The 23035-nt window shown below is 43.2% G+C and overlaps 1 protein-coding gene across 6 annotated transcripts in view; it reads left to right on the top strand.

Moving 5' to 3' along the window:
- l1cama (L1 cell adhesion molecule, paralog a) overlaps positions 1–15924 on the top strand; it is a 51075-nt gene extending 35151 nt beyond the window's left edge. For 4 of the 6 annotated variants that reach the window (XM_019877301.1, XM_019877304.1, XM_019877300.1 and 1 more), the window contains 26 exons: positions 258–360; positions 669–871; positions 3671–3793; positions 4084–4254; positions 4563–4677; positions 4884–5068; positions 5953–6084; positions 6185–6331; positions 6470–6581; positions 7336–7496; positions 7628–7787; positions 8030–8154; positions 8261–8362; positions 8484–8681; positions 8756–8826; positions 8913–9138; positions 9220–9335; positions 9742–9958; positions 10164–10286; positions 11715–11891; positions 11984–12097; positions 12170–12319; positions 12608–12739; positions 13576–13648; positions 13793–13804; positions 13959–15924. In XM_019877301.1, coding sequence (XP_019732860.1) covers positions 258–360; positions 669–871; positions 3671–3793; positions 4084–4254; positions 4563–4677; positions 4884–5068; positions 5953–6084; positions 6185–6331; positions 6470–6581; positions 7336–7496; positions 7628–7787; positions 8030–8154; positions 8261–8362; positions 8484–8681; positions 8756–8826; positions 8913–9138; positions 9220–9335; positions 9742–9958; positions 10164–10286; positions 11715–11891; positions 11984–12097; positions 12170–12319; positions 12608–12739; positions 13576–13648; positions 13793–13804; positions 13959–14208 — 3698 coding nt within the window. In that variant the 3' untranslated portion in view covers positions 14209–15924. The remainder of the gene's footprint in view (positions 1–257; positions 361–668; positions 872–3670; positions 3794–4083; positions 4255–4562; positions 4678–4883; positions 5069–5952; positions 6085–6184; positions 6332–6469; positions 6582–7335; positions 7497–7627; positions 7788–8029; positions 8155–8260; positions 8363–8483; positions 8682–8755; positions 8827–8912; positions 9139–9219; positions 9336–9741; positions 9959–10163; positions 10287–11714; positions 11892–11983; positions 12098–12169; positions 12320–12607; positions 12740–13575; positions 13649–13792; positions 13805–13958) is intronic. The other 2 variants (XM_019877303.1, XM_019877305.1) reach the window with 2 other exon arrangements.
- The last annotated feature ends 7111 nt before the right edge of the window (positions 15925–23035 follow it).

Here is a 23035-nt window from a genome sequence, read left to right as displayed (position 1 = left end):
AACTAAACAAATGCCCAGACCAAATCCTTTGTGCCGACATCTCATGTGACACCCTGTTTGCCAGCGTGTTTTGGACAAGATTATCTCATTGAACAGGCTAATCAAATTCTGATTAGAATCCTATATGAACACACAAACGGTGAAGCAACACATGTAGAAACTCAGATTAAAGTCTGGTCTTTGAGCAAAGTGGCATTCTGTTGCCTTCGTTCCCAATGTGTAGCCATTATGACAATGTGTGTTTTTGATCCTTGCAGTCAAGAGGCCTCCTGTTATCGTCACACAACCCGAGTCCGTCACCGTCTTCAGCGTGGAAGATCTCGTCATGACCTGCGAAGCCTCGGGAAACCCGCCGCCCATGTTCGTATGCGCACACACGCACACACTGAGTTAGACTTTCAGGGTGACTTTCAGTCTCCGTATTGATTAGTGCATCATGCTTCAGCTTTCTGTCACGATTCTGTCATCAACAAAGGACGAATGTGGCAAAGCAATCTCTCCAAGTGGTTGAGCGCAGAGGTTGCCAAGCAAAGGAGGAATATCACAATGAGACTTAATAAGCTCTGGGATCCCACCCGGGCTTCAATTTATTTGCGTCCTCAAATTTAATCCCATAAGGACATGCAGTTATTCGAGTCAAATGTGGTTGTGTTTCGATTCTGTTGCAGTTTTCGATGGACGAAGGACGGAAAGGAGTTTGACCCAGGCACTGACCCGGAGCTGAAGGTGACGGAGCGCTTGGGTTCATTCGCCTTCTACACCCTCAGCAACACAGTGGACTCCCTGAAGCAGTACCAGGGCAAATACGTGTGCTACGCATCCAACGAGCTCGGCACGGCCGTCTCCAATGAGGCCACACTCAACACTGACGGTGAGAAGGCACCCGACCTTGATTCAACACAAAATGGTCACTGACTGAAGTTCCAACAAGTCAATAGTCATGTCATGGATGGCTTAACGCTTGCATTTTAACCTTTAAGCCTTGTTGGATTTTTATTACCCTTTCACCTTGTTTGTGGCATTTTTTCCCATGTACACACTTATTATGGACATTTTGAAATTGTTTAGCTTTTCGGCTTCTTTTACTACGTACAATATTTATTTTTACATCAGCTCTTCTCAATATGAAGTAAGCCTATGCATTCATTGGTTTTGGTTTTTCAAACTCTGGTGTGTTTGCACATCACACAGGTTGGAAAAACAAGGTCAATATATATGTGTAAATAAAAAAAAATATATATATACATATATATATCGAGCAAACAAGCTAATGGTAACAGCACTAATAGCTAATGCTAATTTGTGCTAAGACTGCAGCTCTCCAAAACATTTGATTTGTAGAGATTTTCACCACTGACTCTTGTGTTAGCAGAAAAGGAAAAAAAAAGAACTTGTGCTACTTCGACCATGTAAATGGAAGACACCACGGCTGAACTGCATCTACTTTGGGATATATATATATATATATATACACACACACACACACACAGTATATAAATAAAATCTGTTCCACTTTTTTTCTCTTATATTGAAGAGGCTCCATATATTTGTTCCATTTGAGTGCAGTAAACCATTAAACGTCTGTTTAATATGCTAAGAATATGACATGGCATTGCACCCTTGTCCAAAATTTCAATTATGTGTTCTGTTAGAAGACATATCAACCAAAACATTTCAGATTTTGAGTCTAGAATGAGGCCTTTGGGTATTGTACCCAAACTGTTCTATTCAGCTCAAAAAAATAAAAGGATTGTCGTTTGGGTTTCATTTGGCCAAATTTGGTCACAGTAAAGGCAAAAAGTTACAATGTTATCTTGTTGATATTATATAGCATATTATATTATAGTGCATTTATACATGTGAAGTTGGAATTAACAAGATTCACTCTTCTAATAAGTTTCATTATATAACAAAGAAAAAAAAGTGAGATGGGCACAAATAAGCAGCATAAAGCCCAGAGGTGTTTTTTTTTGTTTTTGTTTTTTTGTTTTAAATCTTGAAATTGAAAATTAGTTCTACACTTAAGAAGCCTGATATATTTGAAATGTATTTGGAATGCTTGAGCGCTCCTGTAATTGAGCTCACGCCAGCTAATTGCCTGTTTGCAGGCCAATAGCAGAGCTGTGTGATGTCGCGTTGTCCTGGTTTCTAAAGAGCTCATTTGTTCATAAATGAAGACTCAGAATGGGACAACACGGCACAGCCACCTTGAACATAATGACATGCAAGAACATGATGGCAGCAGACGGAACACACACACACACACACACACACACACACACACACACACACACACACACACACACACACACACACACACACACACAGAGATCAACGCACACAAAAATACACTTATGCAAGGCCATGGACACGTGTAATGCAAAGCGCACTTTTGTGTATCCATCACCTATGTGGCTGGATCTCTCCACGGCGAACCCCTTCACTCACAGTTTCCCTGACAACCGTTTCCCCAGAAACACTGGTGAGCTGATGTCATGCAAAGCCCTCTTCAGTGGCTCCCTTGGGGTTGCGCACGATGAGCAGAGGGGAGGCACCAAGCAAATCTAGCACGCACAACTCCCAAATCACATTGTTCCACTCCCTCCAGACAAAAGAGCTGCTTTCGTCTACTTCTCCATCCTCCTTGTAAGTGATGAGTGTCAAGTCTTGTTGCCAACGTGACGGCGACAAGATACTGTTGTGCCTTCAGGTGCTGGGCAACCGACAAGTTTTTCGAGAAACGGGCTGTTGTTCAGACAATATTTTGCTTTGACAACCGAGCGAAAACTGGAGCCCAAAGTGCTGAATTGTGGCAGTGAACTCAATGCACGTCCTACAAGCAACGATTGGGCAGCTAGTGAACAATTCTTTGAAAAAGAAGTATCAAGATGTTTAATGTTCAGTCCCAGCTGAAGCGTCCTGTCAAAGTAAACATCAAACAAATAGAATAACGCATCGTGTCTTCAAAAAACCCTCATAAAATGACCTTGAGTCACTTTAGCTTAATACTAGCAAACAATGCGAAACACCACAGCATCAGTGTTGTGGCGCTATAACCCTTTCAGCCAACAATATCTGAACACAAATGAAGCAACACACGTAGACAGGTAACAATGCTCCCAAGCATATATTCTTTATCCTTTGCAAACAATCACTGCAGCTTACTGAATCAGTTGTGAAATTCCTCTTCGTGCGTGTCTCTGTCTCTGCATCATATTGCCACCAGGTGACCAAGGCACGCACACACGCAGGCACACACACACACACACACACACACACACACACACACACACACACACACACACACACACCAGAAGCAGCAGCACAATCTCCGTTGCATTGAGACCAAAACTGTTTTTTTTTTTTTTTTTTTTTTTTAACATTATGTCAAATGATATCTTGGCTTTGTGTTTGAGTACAGTATCGTAGAGTGCTATTTTTCCGGTAATAAGCACATTACAACAAATTTGTTTGGCTTTTATCTGGAAGCTTGGAACACATTAATGGCATTTCCATCTTTTTCAGTCGAGAAAGATAAGTTGAGATACAAATGTTTTGATCACGGTACAAACAAAACTCTTGTCAAGGCACGGGTTGTTGTGAACATATTCCAACGCGTGGTGGTGCTCTTCTCATGAGCGAATGTTTCCCTTTCCTCTGCCCCATTCAGCCCCGCCGTCCCAACAGAAAGAGAAAAAAGTACATTTGAAGTCTGAAGAGGGAAGCAGTATTGTTCTGAAGTGCAACCCCCCACAGAGCTCCATGGAGCCCATCATTCACTGGATGGATTGGAGTGAGTACGCACTCTTTCATTTCTTTGCCATTTTCGTGTTCTGTTGACACATCCTTTAGTCAACATCCACCATGAATTGCTTCATCAATGTCTTGCTTTTTCCTCCATGTGACGTCATAGTCTCAACTGGTTTTGAGACTATGACCTTAGCGAGTGGAAAGGTCACAGCAATATAACCATCTCGGTCGAGTCGCTCATCTGATTACGTGCGTCAAAGTGGCCTACGTATTCTAACCAAAGTCCACATTGGTCTCCATTGAATTGTGCTGTTGTCTCACATCTCCTTGCAGAGCTCCGTCACATCCAACTGAGTGAGCGGGTGGTGGTGGGCAAGGATGGCAATCTGTACTTTGCCCACCTGAAAACCACGGACAGCAGGGACGACTACACCTGCAATGTCCAATATCTGGCAACTCGCACCATTCTGGCAAAGGAACCTGTCACTCTGACCGTCAACCCGAGTAAGTTTCACTCAAGTCGACAAGATGCACCAAAGACTGCGGGAAATGAGCGTTCTCCAATAATGGCCGCATCGAACGATTGCTTTGAGACTTCAGCCCAATTTAATTGGGCCACATGAGTGAACGCAACATAGCAGACACACCACTGGTGGAGCTATCACCTCCTCCGTCTCAGTGGTAACATCTCACACTGGGATGTGGCTGCCAACATCTGTGGCTCACGCAGTGGCGAGATGACCAGCACGTTACACAGCAGCACCTTGAGAAATGACACTTGGGTCTGTTGTGTGTGAATGCTTGTGCTTCAGCCAACTCAGTCCTGCGGAACAGAAGGCCCCACATGATGAGACCTACTGGAAGCCACAGCACTTACGATGCACTCAGGGGCCAGACCATCGAGCTCGAGTGCATCGTCCAAGGCTAGTGAGTGTCTAAATGTGCGCGTACTGTATGTGCTGAAACGTATATGATGCCTGGAGACGCACCTTTCAGTCAAGTGGACCTTCTTAACACCCAGTTTTCCTCCCACTCCTATTATCTTGGCTATTGCACTCTCTTGCCCACTTTGCTTCTTGAATCTCCTTCCTCTTCCTCTCAGTTTTAATCATCCGTCAATTCTTTCCTCTCAGTCCGACTCCAAAAGTATTGTGGGTTAGGAAAGACGGCGAGCTGTCCGAATTACGGACTGCCAAAGAAATGTTTGACCGCCGTCTGCGCTTCACCAACATCTCAGAAAGTGATGCTGGCGAGTATCAGTGTCTTGCTGAGAATTCCCAAGGGAAGGCCCTACACTCTTACACTGTGGCAGTGGAAGGTACGTCAAACGCACACACACAACCAGTGGTATATACATGCGCACTTGCCCGTTAACATCCTGACAGTGACGGCATACCTCGCTCCTCCTCCAGACAGGCCAGAAATAGTCAAGATTAATTAAAATGTAATCATGAAAAGCTGCTTGACACAAAAATGAATACGATTTAAACGTTTCATTTAAACTTTGAACAATTAAAGGTGGAGTTGCTCAAACTGATTTCAATGTAGCTTTGTGTCGCAATGCCCCAAGCCAAGTCTTCTGTTTGCTTGTCTTTTGCAGTTATTGGCAAACTTGGATGGGCTTTTTTTTTTTTTTTTTTTTTTAAATTCACCCAATGTGGATGTTCCCGCCATAGTTTCGGAAAAGCTCCAGATGCGCAACGTCAGCGCAAGGCCACAGGTTTGCGCCCATTATGTGTGCTCCCGAGTGCACAGTAAATGATTGAAACCTTGTCAATTACGCCTCCTGCCACTGATTCGTTTCTTCGGGCACTGTGTTTTTTTGCAAAACAAATTAGAGGCACGAGATGGGGACAGAGAAGAATTATTTATTTTTTCATATCCCATTTTGTTAATGTACTTCTGTCAGGTCATGCCGATGGTTTGCACAAATATGACTTATTTTATTTTATATTTGGGGAAAACTGCAAACTCCCCCTTGAAACATGAATCCAATTTTGTCGTGGAAGCAAACTGTGCTGTAGATTTAGTAGATTTTTAACACATCATCATGTCATTTTCAATCTCTTGCAAACCTCATGGGCGCACGCAACAGTTTAGCAACACTTGCTAGTCTTCATTGTTCCAATCATGTTTATTTAAATTATTAAGTACATTTTGAATAAAAAAACCCACTCATGTGATAACCTTTTAATTTGCTAGCTGCTCCCTACTGGACCAAAGAACCGGTCAGTATGTTATACGCTCCCGGTGAGAATGTCAGACTTGACTGCCAGGCAGAGGGCATCCCTACTCCGGTCATCGCTTGGACCATCAATGGGATCCCTCTCTCATGTCAGTACGCAAACAAATGCACGCACGTATGAATAAAGCACCTTGCACATAGTTATGCGCTTTTACTCTGTGTGTGTTCTTTTTTTCTTTTTTTAAACAGCAACTGACAAAGACCCCAGACGCACTCTGACGCCGAGCGGCTCTCTTATCCTAAAAGATGTGAATTTTGGAGATACGGCCATCTACCAGTGCAAGGCCTTCAACAAGCACGGAGCCATCCTCTCAAACACCAACGTTTATATCATTGGTAAAGGTTTCAGATTTTACACTACTGCTAATGGCGCGGGTAGCAAAAGTGCTTAAGTATAATACAGATACTTGGGTAAAATAAATGACTGATAAAACGAATAAAACTAATGTGTCTTATCTCCCTTTGTTGTGTCAGAGCTGCCTCCACAGATCCTAACTGAGGATGGCAACACTTACACAGTGACTGAAGGCCAGAAAGTCTTGCTGGAGTGTGACAGCTTTGGATCTCCGAAACCAAAAGTCTCATGGTGAGGCAATCAAGTCGACTTTTATTTTTTGTCCCACACTTTCTCATTTGATATGGCAATTTGATAGTGTATGATGCATTTCATTAGCAGCCTAACACTGTTGCATCTGGAGCGTGATTAATTCCGGAGCTCATGCAAAACAGCAAACCCTTGTTCGAATGCATGCATCCGCCAATTTTGTGTACACCTTATGCGGGACAAAGTCAGCCTATCGCAGCTGACTTTGGGCAAGAGGCGTGGCACACCCTGGACCAGCCAATCATCGGACACATATGGAGGAATCATCATCATTCACATCTACAGGCAATTTAAAAGTCTTCGCTTAACCTGTTCCTGGAGAAAACCCATTTAGGCTTGGCGAGAACATAAAATCCACACGGGAAGATGCGATCTTCGAATCGAACGTCCAGCCCCACGACTACGACTGTGAAACGGATGTGCTAACTGTTAGATCACTGCTGCCACCATCATTCTTCAAATACTTGCTTAAAATGGGGCATTTTTTTACTCCTGTTCCAATCCCACTTTCGTAAGCAAGTGGTAATTCTTTGTCGACCAGGCAATGTATCGCACATACTGTATATGGATGCCATTGCAACCAGTACACATACATGGTATGGTAAAGATTGGTAATTTTGATCACCTTCTTTACAACCTTTACATCTTGTGACAGTGGAAACTACACCAAATAGTGCTGCTTCTTAGAAATACATCAAATTTTCAAGAATATGATGTGGCTGTGTGTTTTTTCCAGGCACAGTGGCAGTGCCTCTTCCCTTTTGGCTGATTCCAGAATTAACCCTCTTACCACTGGAGGTCTAGAAATCTTCAATGTCACCCATGACGATGAAGGCTTCTACACGTGCTCTGTGCAGAACACCAACCTGTCCATCAGTGCAGAACTGGAGGTGCTCAGTGAGTGACACACACACACACACACACACACACACACACACACACACACACACACACACACACACACACACACACACACACACACACACAATGGTAGCACGCCTCAGCATGTCCTTTCTTTTCTCCTGCAGACAGAACAATGATCCTGTCACCTCCGCAGGCTCTGAAGGTGCAGCCTGGACAGACTGCCATCTTCACCTGTCTCTCTCTTGTGGATCCCAAACTGGCCTCTCCACTTACTCAGTGGAGGAAGAACGACCACAAGCTGTTTTCATCTGGCAACGATCTGAAGTTAGACATCACTCGACTCAAATTCAGTGTTTCATCAATGCAATGACAAAGCATCGGCAACTGCATATAAGGCAACTGTAGTGGAAGACTCACAACTGTACATGCAGATGTGAGCGTGGAAGAAAAGCACCCAAAATAGTTTAGGCGAAGATATTTATCTATCTATCTATCTATTGGACATACAAGTGTGGATGACAGCTTTATGTGAATAATTTATCATTTCCTAACTTTCCTTCTTTTAGATACACATTTGAAGGACCGGACTTGATTATCTCTGATGCCAAACCTGAAGATGAAGGAAACTACACGTGCCAAGTTATCACAAATCTGGACATGGCTGAAGCAACTGGCACACTTACTCTACATGGTGAGCTCACCGCTCTGTGATCGGATGAACATGGAACGCTGTTGGAAAACACTTTAAGAGCAAAGCACTTCAGCCAAGCAATGACAATACATTTTATAATCTACAGATCGTCCGGACCCTCCTGCTCTTCTGCAGCTGTCACAAGCTAAAAGGCGCGCAGTCACCCTCAGTTGGACTCCTGGAGATGAACACAACAGCCCTGTGATAGGTTAGTAATGACGCCGACGTTGGGCTGATTGACCTTTTGCTAAGACCTCATCCACATCCTGAATGTTTCCTTAGGGCTCCATTAAAGTCTACATCATTCTCTAAAATGTTTACCTCTGCAGAGTATGTGATTGAATTTGAGGATCAGGTTTCAAATGAGCGAGGTTGGGAAGAGTTGAGCAGAGTTTCAGGGAACAAGGACCGCGCCAGTCTCTCTCTGTGGCCCTACATGTCGTACCGTTTCCGTGTCATTGCCATCAACGAGGTGGGCAAGAGTGCTCCGAGCAATCCGACTGAGATCCACAATACAGCTGCTGAAGGTTAGAGATGTTTGTAGCCTGTATAGCCACGCATTTGCATTGCAATGGCTTAACCTCAAATGTTATGACCATAGCACCAGACAATAACCCTGAAGATGTCAGAAGTGAGTCCACCGACCCGGATACACTTGTCATCACCTGGGAGGTACCAGACGTGAAATTACCTGAAGCAACATCAGCTATTTTTCAGAGGTTTTCATGTCTCATAGGTTAGTATTCCTCTTATGACAGGAAATGGACAAACGAGACTTTAATGGACCTGACTTCAAGTACCGCGTCCTGTGGAGGCGTGTGGTGGGCAGCGGGCCCGACTGGCATCCCAACTACACAACGGCGCCGCCGTTAGTTGTCAGTAAGATCGGCAACTTCTCTGCGTTCGAGATCAAAGTGCAGGCTGTCAATGAACAGGGGGAAGGACCTGAGCCAGATCCTGTCATTGGCTACTCAGGCGAGAATTGTAAGTCATTTCTCCAAGCCACTGTTTGACCGACAATATTTGAATGTTGCGTTGTGGATATATTTTGCCTTTGTGCCTTAGTTCCACTGGAGGCCCCCATGAATGTGGGCATTGTCATCATGAACAGCACTACCATCAGGGTGACCTGGGCTGCAATAGACAGAGAGACGGTCAGAGGACATCTGCTTGGCTACAAGGTACCGATCTCATATCTGTACGTTTGAAATTAACATTAGCAGAAAGAAATCTACCCGCTCTTTGCCTCAATTTGTCAGTCAAACCAGAGGTCATGTCAGCAAGCAATATCCTGCTTGGGGAGGTGAAATAAGTTGGGGTCCTGTTCAACATTCTTATAGGCAAGCTTTGGCTAGTGAATGAACAGAAAAGATCTCTCAGAGCCCTCATGAGGTCTTACTTGGGAGAGACCGCAAGGCAGACCGATATGTTCCAACTGATTTTGGAACATATCGGGTCCCCTGTGGTGGAATTGGAAAAGGTGGCCAGAGGCAAGGAAGTTTAGGCCACACACTAGGAGCAAGTAAATGAAGAGATACCTTGAAAAATCGGAGGAAATGTTAAGTTAATTTTTTTTTCTGGCTCCAGATTCACTTGACTAGGTTTGGTCCCCGCGGTCACCACAGAGCTCGAAGGGCAAGGGAGCCAGTAACCACTGTTGTTGTTGAGACTGGAGCCAATGAGGAGAGGAAGGTGATTGCCGATCTCCAACCGTACTCCCACTACGCCTTGTCTGTCAGCGTGTTCAACAGCAAAGGAGATGGGCCGGCATCGGAAATGGTGTCCTTCGAGACTGATGAGGGAGGTAAGAAAGGGAGGTGCCAAATTGGAATGGTGGGGGATCAGGTGGGCTGTAACACTCACTGGAGGCGGTGTAAGGAAAGGTGAGGAAATGACAGGGATGAGTCAAACACAACGGAAACAGTATACAATATGTAATTGTAAAAAAAAAAAAAAGAGTGCAGTTTAAAAGGCCATTTGATCACCTACTTTGTATGTTCTTTGACTAGTTCCGCATCCACCAACATCTTTGGCGTTAGACAGTCCATCTGAGACGGAAATGACGCTGCGATGGACACCGCCGAGTCAGCCCAATGGGATTCTTATTGGGTACCACGTGCAGTACCAACAAAGTGAGCATCATTCATATTTCCGATATGACACATGATTTTCTTCTGGAGCAGGCTGGGATAGGGTCCAGCTCACTTTTGACCCTGAAGAGAAAAAGCCACCAATGGCCTATCCAGCCAGGTCTACATCCTTGACTAACCTGAAACCTATACCTAACCCGGGGGTCGGCAACACGCGGCTCCAGAGCCGCATGCGGCTCTTTAGCGCCATCTAGTGGCTCCCCGGAGCTTTATAAAAAAAATTTGGAAATGGAAAAAGATGTGGGAGGGGAATTTTTTTTTTTTTTTTTTTGTTTCTTCTGTCGGAGTAAACACATGACACAAACATTCTAAATGTTTCCCAATGCTGTAAAAAGTTGTAGAATAAATATTACATTTCAATGTTTCTGTCAACGAAGATTTACGTCATAGCCGGTGAGACACGTTTCTGTTGGCAGGGCAGGATGCAAAGCAGGTGGCTGTTGCAATAAATAAATAAATACAATTTAAAAAAACGGCGTTTCATGTGCAATTCACCGAGGGTGCTGGCAAAGAGAATCTGTAGGGCCTTGAAAAGCATTTTTAAAGCGGTACACGTGAGCTACGATAGTCAAAAACGCTGTAAAAGTGCGTCCCATGCCTCCGCGTCAGATCTCGACGAATGTAGGCATGTGGCTGTAAGTGTGTTGTGTGTGCGCAGGTCGATTGCGGTATGTTGGTTGAACGAAAAGTAGATCTTCGGTCAAAAAAGGTTGGGCACGCCTGCTCTACAGAATGCACTGCACAGAAAAAAAACATTTAATCATGAAGGGTCATCGTGTAACTGTAGCAAAAAAAAAAAAAAAAGCATAGTAGGCTAACATAGCTCATACAGCTATAGATACACGTTGCAGCTCCGAAAAAAGGAGAGCTGTGGTGTTGGTTTTTTAAAACGTACACCGTATTTATGCTTTTAACAGTCTCGACAAACACAGACACATCTGCGTCCGACTCCGTGCCTTCTCTCCTCTCGTTCGACTTGAGAGGCGTTCAAAGACAGCCTCCGAAAAACGGAAATTAATGATCACTCCAATGACAACTAAGAAAAGCCAAAATAATCCACCAAAACAGAAAATCAAGCGAGGAAATCACAAAATAAATTTATGGGGGCGTTTGTGAACACCACAAAGGAGTGAATAACATAAACAATTCGGAGACAGTCTCCTACATACATACAGCATGTGTTTCCTTCATTGTAAGATTTATACAAGGCTTTTATTTTTTGCGGCTCCAGACATATCTGTTTTTTGGGGGGTTTTTTGTCATATATGGCTCTTTCAACATTTTGGGTTGCCGACCCCTGAACTAACCACTATCTTCTAAATTTGCAGTAAAATAGCAATCACTAAAGGAATCCACGGTCAATCTGAAGTCATCCTTACACTGACTAGATATCTTCTCATCCACACTCAGTCGTGGAGAATGACGACAGCCCAATGCAGGTGGTGCAAATCGATGACGCCACAATCAGCCACCTCACCCTGAAGGGCCTGGATCGCCATAGCCACTACCGCTTCTACTTGAGGGGGCGCACTGCCGCTGGAGATGGAGAGCCCATAATGAGGGAAGGTGCCACCACTCTGGATGGAGGTATGCAGCTTCTTTGACCTCACGCAGCTGACGCAGCATTCAAGCATCGGTCACTCACAAACACAAATTCCATCCTCTTGAATATTTCTCAGTGCCTCCTGTCAACATCAGCGTGTCTCCTGGAGAGAATTTTGTTAATATAAGCTGGCTGGCCAAGAAGAGGCACAGAAATGTTCGATTCCAGATCCAATATTTCAAGGAGAACGGTAGGGCAAACGTGTGTTTTCAAAACAATGACCTTCTGGAGGTTGAGCTCAAAGTAATTTATGTCTGTACAGATGCTAATAAATGGAAGAAGACAGAGAGGGTGGACTCCTCCCAGTCCTTCTACCAGCTGCAGGGTCTCAGACCCGGTGCCCATTACCATCTGCACTTCATCCACAGCAACGTTACGTTCTTTCAGACAGAGATTGACACAGAGGGAACAGGTACTGCTTTAATGGATGAGAGTGTTGTCTTATCTCATCTTATCTGCTGTTCCTCTGGGTTTCCTGTGTTTAAAGATAAAATCAATCCTAAAGAGAAAGAACTCCTTGTAGTTCCCTGCGTTGCGATTGAAGTGCTTTTGAGTGTTAGCCTTTTTCAGTTCCCTGGGGCGATGCCACCCTGTCAGAAATTATAATGAGGTGGCTTGTTTGGATGTCGCTTCTTTTGAAGCGTTCCCTCTCCTTGTGTGTTGCCAACATTGTTCTCGCAAATATCCATCTACTTTCAAGGAGTGACTGAGATGCAGCCCGGCATTGCGACCCAGGGATGGTTCATTGGCCTGGTCAGCGCCATCGTGCTGCTTCTGCTCATACTGCTCATCCTCTGCTTTGTCCAGAGGAACAAAGGGGGAAAGTATTCAGGCAAGTGTCAATATCTTTTATTCTTGTAATATTTTTATAATTAGTGTAGTGGTTGCTTCAAAGGTACTTTTTTGTACCCTTGATTTTTACGTTCTCGGGGCATGAGTCACCACAAGCTTCACTTTTACAGCTCAGAAACATAGAAGTGGTGGGCCGAAAACTATCAGAAGCACTGACATTCATCGACAACATAAAAAAAAAAAAAAAATCAATTTATTCATCTCAGATGTCCAGCTAGCTGGCCCACAATAATGTCAGCATTTTTATCTGCTCGCATCTGCACACGTTGAGTACATTTAATCATCAGCACTTTAGATGAATATGGTGTATTTTATCGAAATGTTTTGATTCTGATTCTGAACTGCTCCAAATGATGTATGTTATATTGCCTTCATGATTCATTTTGAAGGTTTCTGTAATTGCGGTGTGATAGTGGTGCTATTAAGAGGTGGGTTCAGTCGGGTAAATTCCCCACTGACCGCCCAGGTACCAAATGTATGGGCTGCCTCTGGTCCATAACAACAAGTAAGGGCTTTGGACTTTTAAACATGTTGATACGACAGACCACTAATGTTATCTGTCCTTAATAGCCTTTTTTTTTTTTTTTTTAGTACACTGAAAAAATTGTGTTGAATTTACTCAATTTTGTTTTTGTCAAGTGGCTGCACACAATAGAATCATCTAAACTTAGATTCATTTTTTAGGTATATGCATGGTCGACTTAAAACTGTATCTGGGTCCGGACTCCCGTGCATTGGTGTAAATAGGCCCTTGAGTATTGGATTGATGCTCTCTTCTCAAGATTTATCAAGTCCAACCATTTGTCTTCCTCTTAGTGAAAGACAAAGAAGAAGGCCCAATGGACTCAGAAGCCCGGCCTATGAAGGACGAGACCTTTGGAGAGTACAGGTTGGTCGTGTTATGTGTCTGTTGCTTGTCATGTTCTGGACTTGTGATACTATCCCGATTCCCTCTGCACCGATCACCTTCCTTAACCCTTTCTGCTGCCATCATCGTCCTCTTTCCTTCCTGATGCCTGAACCTGCTTTGCAGATCTCTTGAAAGGTATGCTGTGGTTTCTAATCCCCATCCCAAATACTGTAATGGCCTCTCTGCAACATTTTCTTTGAACAAAATAGCACGAGCAACACGCAAGCTGAAACGGTCAATCAAAGTATTGGCTCGATTCCCCGTTTCATTGAACTCCTCCCTCTCGCAGTGACATGGAGGAGAAGCGCACTGCCAGCCAGCCATCACTGTGCGAGGAGAGCAAGCTGTGCAGCGAGGACAACCTGAACTTCAACGGCAGCAGCGCGTTGACCACCGAAATCAACCTGGATGAGTCTCTGGCCAGCCAGTTCAGTCGGCCCAGCGAGGGCCCAGAGGTGCCGGATAACTCCCCGCTTAACCCCACCACCGTTTCCTCCGCCACCAATGGCCTGCCCAACCAAGTCACCATCCTCGATTAACCTCCATGCATCCGCGGAGGACCGTCTGACCAAAACATGTCAACACATATGTGCCCATACGCTCCTGTTCCCTGCTGAGTAGTTTGATGACCAAGGCGCAATCAATGCATTGACAACTCAGATGCTGGTGGTATCATCTGATGGACTGGACTGTTTTGACCAAAGGCATGTCCAAAGTATTGGACAGTGTGATGTTAATCTGACTAACCCTGACATGGATAAATCCGTTAACTCTACCTGATCCTTCTTCATGTGTGCAGTGTAAAAACGTAAATGTTTAACTTTCATCTATCGTCTTTATTTCTTGCCTCAAAAGCTCTTCAAAAAAATAGAAAAACGGAATGTTGTGCGGCAGACCTGATGAAAGGGGGCTGCGTAGAGAGCAGCTGCAGACTGAAAGGGAAGTGTGATGGGACCACATCTGCGTCATTTACCATGTTTTTTTTAATCATTTCACACAATTTAAGTGCCAATGATTTTTTTGGATAACCGTGTAATGTTGTACACAATTTCTATGAGCTAGTCACGTATTCATGTAATATGTATATTTATTTCGTTTTAATTCCATTTCATGTTTATTTGAATAATGACAGAAAAACACTCTCTAATGTACGGTGCTCTGATCAATCAGCCGGAAAAGTACGTGATTGGCAGATGTCAATCAATGCCTTTCCACAACTTTCAAGAGAAGACGAGCCTGTGTGCGGTGTTGCGTCCCTTCCCCCTTTCCTTTCCTTCACACTGTATATTCCAGACTAAACCAGGAACGGAATCAAAATATTTGAAAGAATGTCCAGAGAGATTGTCTGATTGATTAATCTGTCAATTATTTGGGGGGGATTAATTGGTCAAATATTAAAATAATCTTCAGAAGCAGCTCTAAAACTGAAAAATGTGCAGCTAAACCATGCGCTCGGTATCGGAATCAGCTGAACTCGGAACACCCCTAATATATAAATACACTACCAGTCAAAAGTTTCGAGAAGCTTTCCGGTGCTCTTGATTGAGCAAGTGTCTCCAAACCTTTGACAGGTAGTGTTTGTTCTACCTTGTCTTTATTGACATACTTCATAGATTTGAGATCTGTTGGCCACGAGCACTGAGGTCAGGTTTCGTACCATTTCATGCCATCACTAACACACTAACAATAGGTAAAGGGGAACTTGCTGTGAAAACGCCGAGTAGCATCTGGTGTATATATTTGCATCGACATGTGTCTATTTAGCCATATTGCAGTATTATATCTTCTGGTCCTGACAAGTTCCTGTGCCTACTGGGTTTTGCATAGAGCGCCAAATTGATGTCATAACTCCTTCATCAAGTGTAATGTTATGATTGGAGATATATTGTACATTTTGTGTCAAGGCCTATGTGTTGCTTTCTGTATCTTGTCTTTGTCTCTTTCGGTACTGTCACGCTCCATATTTTGTTTGGGGAGCGGCACTTGCAGATAAACTGCATGAATGAGTGTACGGTGTTTGCGCGCAAGACTCCACCCTCTTTTAAGATTGCAGAAAGGTAAAATGACTGGCCATCTGCAAATTACATATATACACATAGTTGGTATTTACTTCACATCTAGAGAATGTAGTTTTTTTTTTGTACTCACATATGATTTTCGTCCATACATTATTCGTACCCTAATTTGAGTAAAAGTTGTTTATAATTTGGAGATTTTGTAAATGGAAATGACATGTCAAGTGTAAAAAAAAAAACAAAAAACAAAAACTCTAAAAAGCTGTGTTGGAAATTTTTTAAAAAATGGTCTTTTTACATTTTTACGAAAATCCCCAATCATGGATACTGTAATTATTCCTCAATACAGGCATAACCATTGTTATAAATTTTTAGTAGTTCAAATCAGTCTGGCATATGTAGCCTAGATTTAAAATAATTACTAAAAATAAAAATCAATAGCCATTCAACATACACAAGTGTACTTCAATTCAAAATTTGGACAGGACAAGGAGAAGTCGACCCCCAAATTTTATTTACAATAGTAAGTTCTATGCAGCTTGACTCCTGCATTTGTGGAGTACAGTATGCGTTAAGCAGTAAAAGCCACCCATTTTTGTCCATGTCAGGGGGCGACCATTTTGCCACTTGCTGGCGACTGTAAATGAAATCACAGTGACTCAGGTAACGACCAGTTACGGCTCTGCTTCAGAAAACAGGTGAGCCGTGATTGGTCATTGTCTGACCCCTGAGCCACTGTGATGTCATTTTCAGTTGAGAGAAAGTGACAAAATGGCCGTCCCCTGAGGTGGCTAAAAATGGGTGGATTTTGCTGATAACTCATATTCCACAAACCCAATACGTACCAGAATGCCGCGTGTCGACTAGTTGAGGCACATAGAACATATTACTGTCAAGACAACTTTGGGGTTGACTTCCGCTTTAATGTGCTGCTGCCTGCAACATATCCCTGTTACATGAGGTACAGGAGTTTATTGGGGCTATTGAATTGAGTGGGACCTTTTTCCTCCCTTAAAAAAATGTAAATCCATCCCTTGAAAGAATGCTCTGATCAACCCAACCACGACCACTTTAAAAATCTGCAGGTTCAACAGTCCTGAGCATCATCTGAAAGCAAGTTGTCATATTTCTTCTTTGTCATGTTGCTTTTGTTCTTGCCATATTATTGCAGTAAAGTAAAATTTGGCTTTTCAGCAAATTAAAAGAAGGTAAAATAAAAATAAAAAATGGGAAAAGCGTGGCCTGTAGATGTTTGGCAATGAAATACAACAAACAGCTTCCGATTTTCCACCAAATTTGCAATGAATGTTTAAGTTGCATGCCAACTGGACATAAACTGCATCAGATGAAAAAAAAAAGTTTTGCTTGCAGTCATGAAAAGTAGGATGCAGCACCACAGTGAGCATGTACAGTTGATGCAACACCACTCTCGTCAGACATCACATGTCATATAAATGCTGGCAACGAGACGTGTCAGATGACAGAAAGGACAACAAGATGCTTTAACGGTGCTCCTTGACTTGATAGTCAGTTTAAACACGCACGCGTGCGCAAACTGTACAGCCCCAATATACTGAAAAACGTTTTTGATGAATTACAGCCCCAATATACTGAAAAACGTTTTTGATGAATTACAGCCCCAATATACTGAAAAACGTTTTTGATGAATTTACGCTATTTTATTTTATGCAGCCTTTTGACGAAGAAAACATATGTATCTGGATCCAAATTATTTTAAAGTAGATGTACAGGCGACTTTGAAGAAAAATGGATGGATGGTTGTATCCGATATTATCATCTGGATTCAACAGCATTTTCAAATCCGCTTTATCCTCACAAGGATCATGGGGGGTCCCTGAGCCTATCCCAGACGTCTTCGGGCAGTAGGTGGGGGACACCATGAACCATTTGTCTCTGCCAGTCAATCGCAGGGCACACAAACAACCATCCACACTCACACTCACATCTAGGGACAATTTAGAGTGTTCAATCAGCCTGCCATGCATGTTTTTGGAACGTGGGAGGAAGCCGGAGTACCCGGAGAAAACCGACGCAGGCATGGGGAGAACATGCAACTCCACACAGGAAGGTCGGAGTTGGGATCGAACCCACGACCTCTGCACTGTGAGGTCGACGCGCGAACCAGTCGACCACCTTGGATAAAACAATATGATGAAATAAAATTGGTGTGTGTGTGTGTGTACAGTACACAGAAATGAGCACATTGTCTCCCAGTGTTGGTGTTGAAAGTCACAAGCAAATTGAGGAATAATCTGAACACGGGTTGTCAGCATAACAGTCGTTTTCGACATGGCATATCAAGATTCGAGGCAGGTGCGCCGCTGGAGAGAAACACCCTCCAATCCAGCTGGAACTCATACAATACAAATAATTACAAACAGAACAAAGGGCTGTATTTTCATGTTTTTCGCTCTCACAACAGCTGCAGCTATAAGAAAGGGCACAACATAACGTGTTTCATGCAATATTGTTATTTTATCCATCCATTTTCCGATCCTCTTATACTCACAAGGGTCACGGGGGGTGCTCGAGCCTATCCCAGCTGTCTTCGGGCAGTAGGTGGGGGACACCCTGAACCGGTTGCCAGCCAATCGCAGGGCACACATAGATGAACAACCATCCGGGCTCACTCACTCACTCACTCGCACGCACGCACGCACGCACGCACGCTCGCACGCACGCACGCACACACCTAGGGACAATTTGTGTTCAATCAGCCTGCCATGCATGTTCCTTTGTGGGTTTTCTCTGGGTACTCCGGTTTCCTCCCACATTACACAGTCCCGGGGAGAACATGCAAAGTCCACACAGGGAGGCTGGAGCTGGAATTGACCTCACAGTGCAGAGGTACCGGGTTCAACGCGCTAACCACTGGCCCACCGGGCTGCCCTTGTTATTTTATTTAAAAAAAATAAATGCAATCAATAAAACACTTGGTACTGGGATATTCCAAACAATCTTGCATGTAGCAACACATTTCAGAACACGTTCAAGAGTATATGGTAGCAGAGGAAAAACAAACGAACAAAACATTTTATTTCCAGTTATAGATTACCTGCAGAAACGACAGGAAGTCCTATGAGGATGGAGTGAACGATTATACAGAATATTTGGCGACATAATTCTGGAAGAGAGCAAGAAATGTGTTCTAACGTTCTCAAGGTGGTGAATGGAGTGAACCTGGACTTGTGATAGGACAAGATGGAGTCACGGTAGCTGGACGTGATGAGGCTTTCTTATCCTTGGTGGTTATTTCACTGTGATTTAACACGGTGGGACTTTTGTCAGAGTTCACCACTCGTCATCTTCTTCATGTTGTTGTGGACCGACGGCACCAATACTCAGACGCATGAAGAGAGGGAACATTTAGCTCAACTCGTTGAGCATCCCTTGGATCACGGTGAGCAACATCGGATCTGGCACGGCCGCCAAACCTGGAACCCATCTGTCCAAAACCTGATGTCATGAGATGGGGAAAGGTGGTGGTGGCTACAAGACTGCTTTCGACCTGTAGTTAAACATCACTGTGAGCTGCAGCAAACGCCACGAGTGACCAAAAATGCAATACAGAACAGGTTGCCCATTGTTGTTAGTTACCTGTTAGTGCAGCTGCATGGCTGTGGGGATCGATCCAAACTGGGATGATTCTTTTCAGAATAAAAATGTTGGCATTTTCTCTTAGTGAGCAAAGTACAGTATAACAAAACATACATGAGGGAAACTATTGAGACAGCAATCTCTTTTTTGGCATCATCGATGCAGAGTTGTGTTCTAATTGCTGCTATTTTATTGTCTCCAGTACTGTAATATTGTAATTCTATAAATTGTAAAGGTCATGTGCACGAAAGACTATTTCAAACAGAAATGGCTTCATTTCAGTGTACGAGATCTTTGATTAAGGTCCTGTGAGACAGAAACGATTGCAGTTTTTAATCCTGGTGAAGATCCCAAGAGACTGCTTTTTTTTACGTGGAATCATTCATGAATGTTCAGATTTGGTTAGTAAAAACAAATAATTTAGCAATACAATCCTTTGGAAGCAGTTTACCGTATTGGCCCGAATAGAAGACTGTTTTTTTGCATTGAAATAAGACTGAAAAAGTGGGGGACGTATTATATTCGGGGTCTAGACATTATACCCATTCATGACGCTAGATCGCGCCAAATATCATTGGCCTGGGGAGTCAAGTTCAGCATTCGCTTCAAAGTGAATCCCTGTCACGAAGAATAAAAATAAAAATAGCGGTAGCACGAAGAAGAAAAATAAAAAAAATAGCGATAAGAAAGAAAAGAAAAAAAATAGAAGAGATAACAGAAAATGGAGAGACGTAGGGACAATCTGGAGAAAAGTGGGCCGAAGATCGGCCAGGTCAACTGGCACCTGAGGAGAAGTTATGATGTAATTTACACTTTGGTGTACATATTTAAATGTTCAGATATTAAGATTGAGAGAAAAAGCATGTTATTTTGCCTCATTCAAATATATTGTTATAATCATTTGTTTCAGATGTACTGTAATTATTTTCTGTATAAAAATTAATTTTAAGTTTGAAAAAAGACTTTGAACACCAGTCTTGAAAAAGAGGGGGGTCGTCTTATAATCAGGGCCGTCTTATATTCGGGCCAATACGGTTCTTAAACTACTTTTGCTAAGATTACTTAAGCGCTAAGTGGTGAGGGATCACTGTACGCTTTAAAACTTTTTCATGGCCACTCAAACAAGGAACATGATTGGCGACGATTCACTTGTACTCTCATTGGTCGATGTCGCACCGGGAACCTGTTGAATGTCTCGCATCCTGTATCTTAGTGTGTTCGTGATAGCTTATTTTTTTGGATTAGTTAAGCTGCGCTCCAACCCCTTGCCGCCCTCTGAAGCAATGACTGTCTTGTCCAGGGAAACCAAGACAAGAGATTTATTTAAGAAATACTTTTTTTTTTTTTTTTTTATAAAGAAAAGAAAAACATGGAGGGACACCATCCACAGATCTGTCAAGGAAGCCTTCTCCCACTCACGTCTTGTTTTTTTTTTGTGAAGAAAAAAAGTGAAAAGAAACTGTGGGGGTTTTTGTCAGACAACAATTTCACCTCATAAGGAGACAAGATGAACTTCTTAGCGACTTCTTGGCATGTTTTTCTCCAATTTAAAAACCTCAGCTACACTGTCATCACCTCCAGCAGAAGGGTCTCTGCGTGAACCGAAAGCCTACGAGTCAAGTGAGAACTGCCTTCTACACCACCAACACAAGACTCTTTGGTTCTTAGTTACTGTATAAGGTTTTAGAATTTTACATTCACATTATAAATTCACATTGGCTTCTAAGTACGTGTCAATATTTTAAAGTATGAAGATTACAACAGTAAACAATATTTGGCTCAAATAGGTTGCCTAGCATGTTTACCTGAGGTTTTTTTTTGAGGCGGCCTGACTTTTTTGGGCGGGGTCTTGGCTTGAAATTTTTGGGGGGGTAGAGGCTTGACTTTTTTGTTTGGGCGGCTTGACATTTTTTGGGGGCGGGGGGGCTTCACTTGAAATGATATTACTGTACATGGTTTGAAATCACAGCTTGAAATGACTTGACATGGCTTGGCATTTTTTTTTCTTTAGGGGGGTGACATTTTTTGCGGGGGCTTGGCTTTTTTTTGCTTGGCATGAAAAGACTTGACAAGGCCTAACCTGACTTTTTTTTTCATTGTTTGGCTGCCTGATGGGTTTTTTCTCCCCTTTTTTTTAGGCGGCCTGACAGTTTTTTTTTCCCCTTTCTTGAAGTTACCTGCCCTTTTTTGTTTAGGTGGCCAGACATTTTTTTTTGAGGCAGCCTGACTTTTTTTTCTTTTTAATTGGGGCCCGGGGGTCTTGGCTTGACATGGCTTGGCTTGGATTGAAATGAGGGCTTGAAATGCCTGCTTGAAATGACATGGATTGACATGAATTGGCCTGGCTTGACTTGGCTTGGCTTGGTTTGGCATGGCATGGCATGGCTCGAATTGGCTCGGCTCGAATTGGCTTGGCTTGGTTCGGCTTGAATTGGCTCGGCATGGCTTGAAACGGCTTGGCATTTTTTTTCTTTGTGGGGGCTGACATTTTTTTATTTGAGGCGGCCTGATTTTTTTTTTTTTTTTTTTTAAGGCAGCCTGACTTTTTTTTTGGAGGGGGGCTTGATTTGACACTGCTTGAAATGGCGTGACACGGCTTGAAATGACTGCTTGAAATGGCTTGGCTTGGACTTGAAATGTCTTAACATGACATGGCTTGGCAATTTTTTTTCTTTGGGCGGCTGACATTTTTTGCGGGTGCTTGGCAAAAATTTTGATTGGCATGAAATGACTTGACAAGGCCTCCGATGACATTTTTTTTGGAGGCGGCCAGACCTTTTTTTTTTTTTATTTGAGGCCCGGGGGGGCTTGGCTTGACATGGCTTGACATGAAATGACGGTTTGAAATGACTTGGCTTGAAATGGCTTGGATTGACATGAATTGGCTTGGCTTGACATGAATAGGGTTGGCTTGACATGAACAGGGTTGGCTTGACATGAATAGGCTTGAATTGGCTTGACTTGACATGACGGCTTGAATTGGCTTGGCTCGAAATGACGGTTTGAATTGGCTCGGCTTGGAATGACTTGGCTTGGAATGACTTGGCTTGACATTTTTTTTTTTTTTTTTTTTGGGGGGGGCTGACATTTTTTTATTTGAGGCGGCCTGACTTTTTTTTTTGAAGCAGCCTAACTTTTTTTTTTTATTTATTTATTTTTTTTTAAATTTGGGGCCGGGGGGCCCATGCTTGACATGGCTTGGCATGGCTTGACTTGGCTTGAAATGAGGGCTTGAAAAGACTTGACTTGAAATGGCTTGACATTTTTTTTCTTCGTGGGGCCTGACATTTTTTTATTTGAGGCGGCCTGATTTTTTTTTTTTTTTTTTTAAGGCAGCCTGAGTTTTTTTAATTGGAGGGGGGCTTGGCTTGACACTGCTTGAAATGGAGTGACACGGCTTGAAATGACTGCTTGAAATGACCTGACATGGCTTGGCTTGGACTTGAAATGGCTTGAAATGACTTGACATGGCCTGGCATTTTCTTTTTCTTTGGGGGGGGCTGATATTTTTTGCAGGGGCTTGGCTTTTTTTTCTTGGCATGAAATGACTTGACAAGGCCTTCAATTAGATTTTTTTAAGGCGGCCTGACTTTTTTTTGTTTTAAATTGGTGGCCGTGGGTCTTGGCTTGACATGAATTGACTTGGCTTGGCTTGAAATGGCTTGGATTGACATGAAATGGCTTGGCATGAAGTGGCTTTGGGGGGGCTTGACAGAAATTGCCTTGGTTTGCA

This window comes from Hippocampus comes, unplaced genomic scaffold (assembly GCF_001891065.2).
Source record: "Hippocampus comes isolate QL1 unplaced genomic scaffold, H_comes_QL1_v1.1 scaffold167, whole genome shotgun sequence".
NCBI classification, from domain to species: Eukaryota; Metazoa; Chordata; class Actinopteri; order Syngnathiformes; family Syngnathidae; genus Hippocampus; species Hippocampus comes.
Note: the sequence above shows the minus strand (reverse complement) of the source record. Positions and strands in the feature narration are given on the sequence as shown.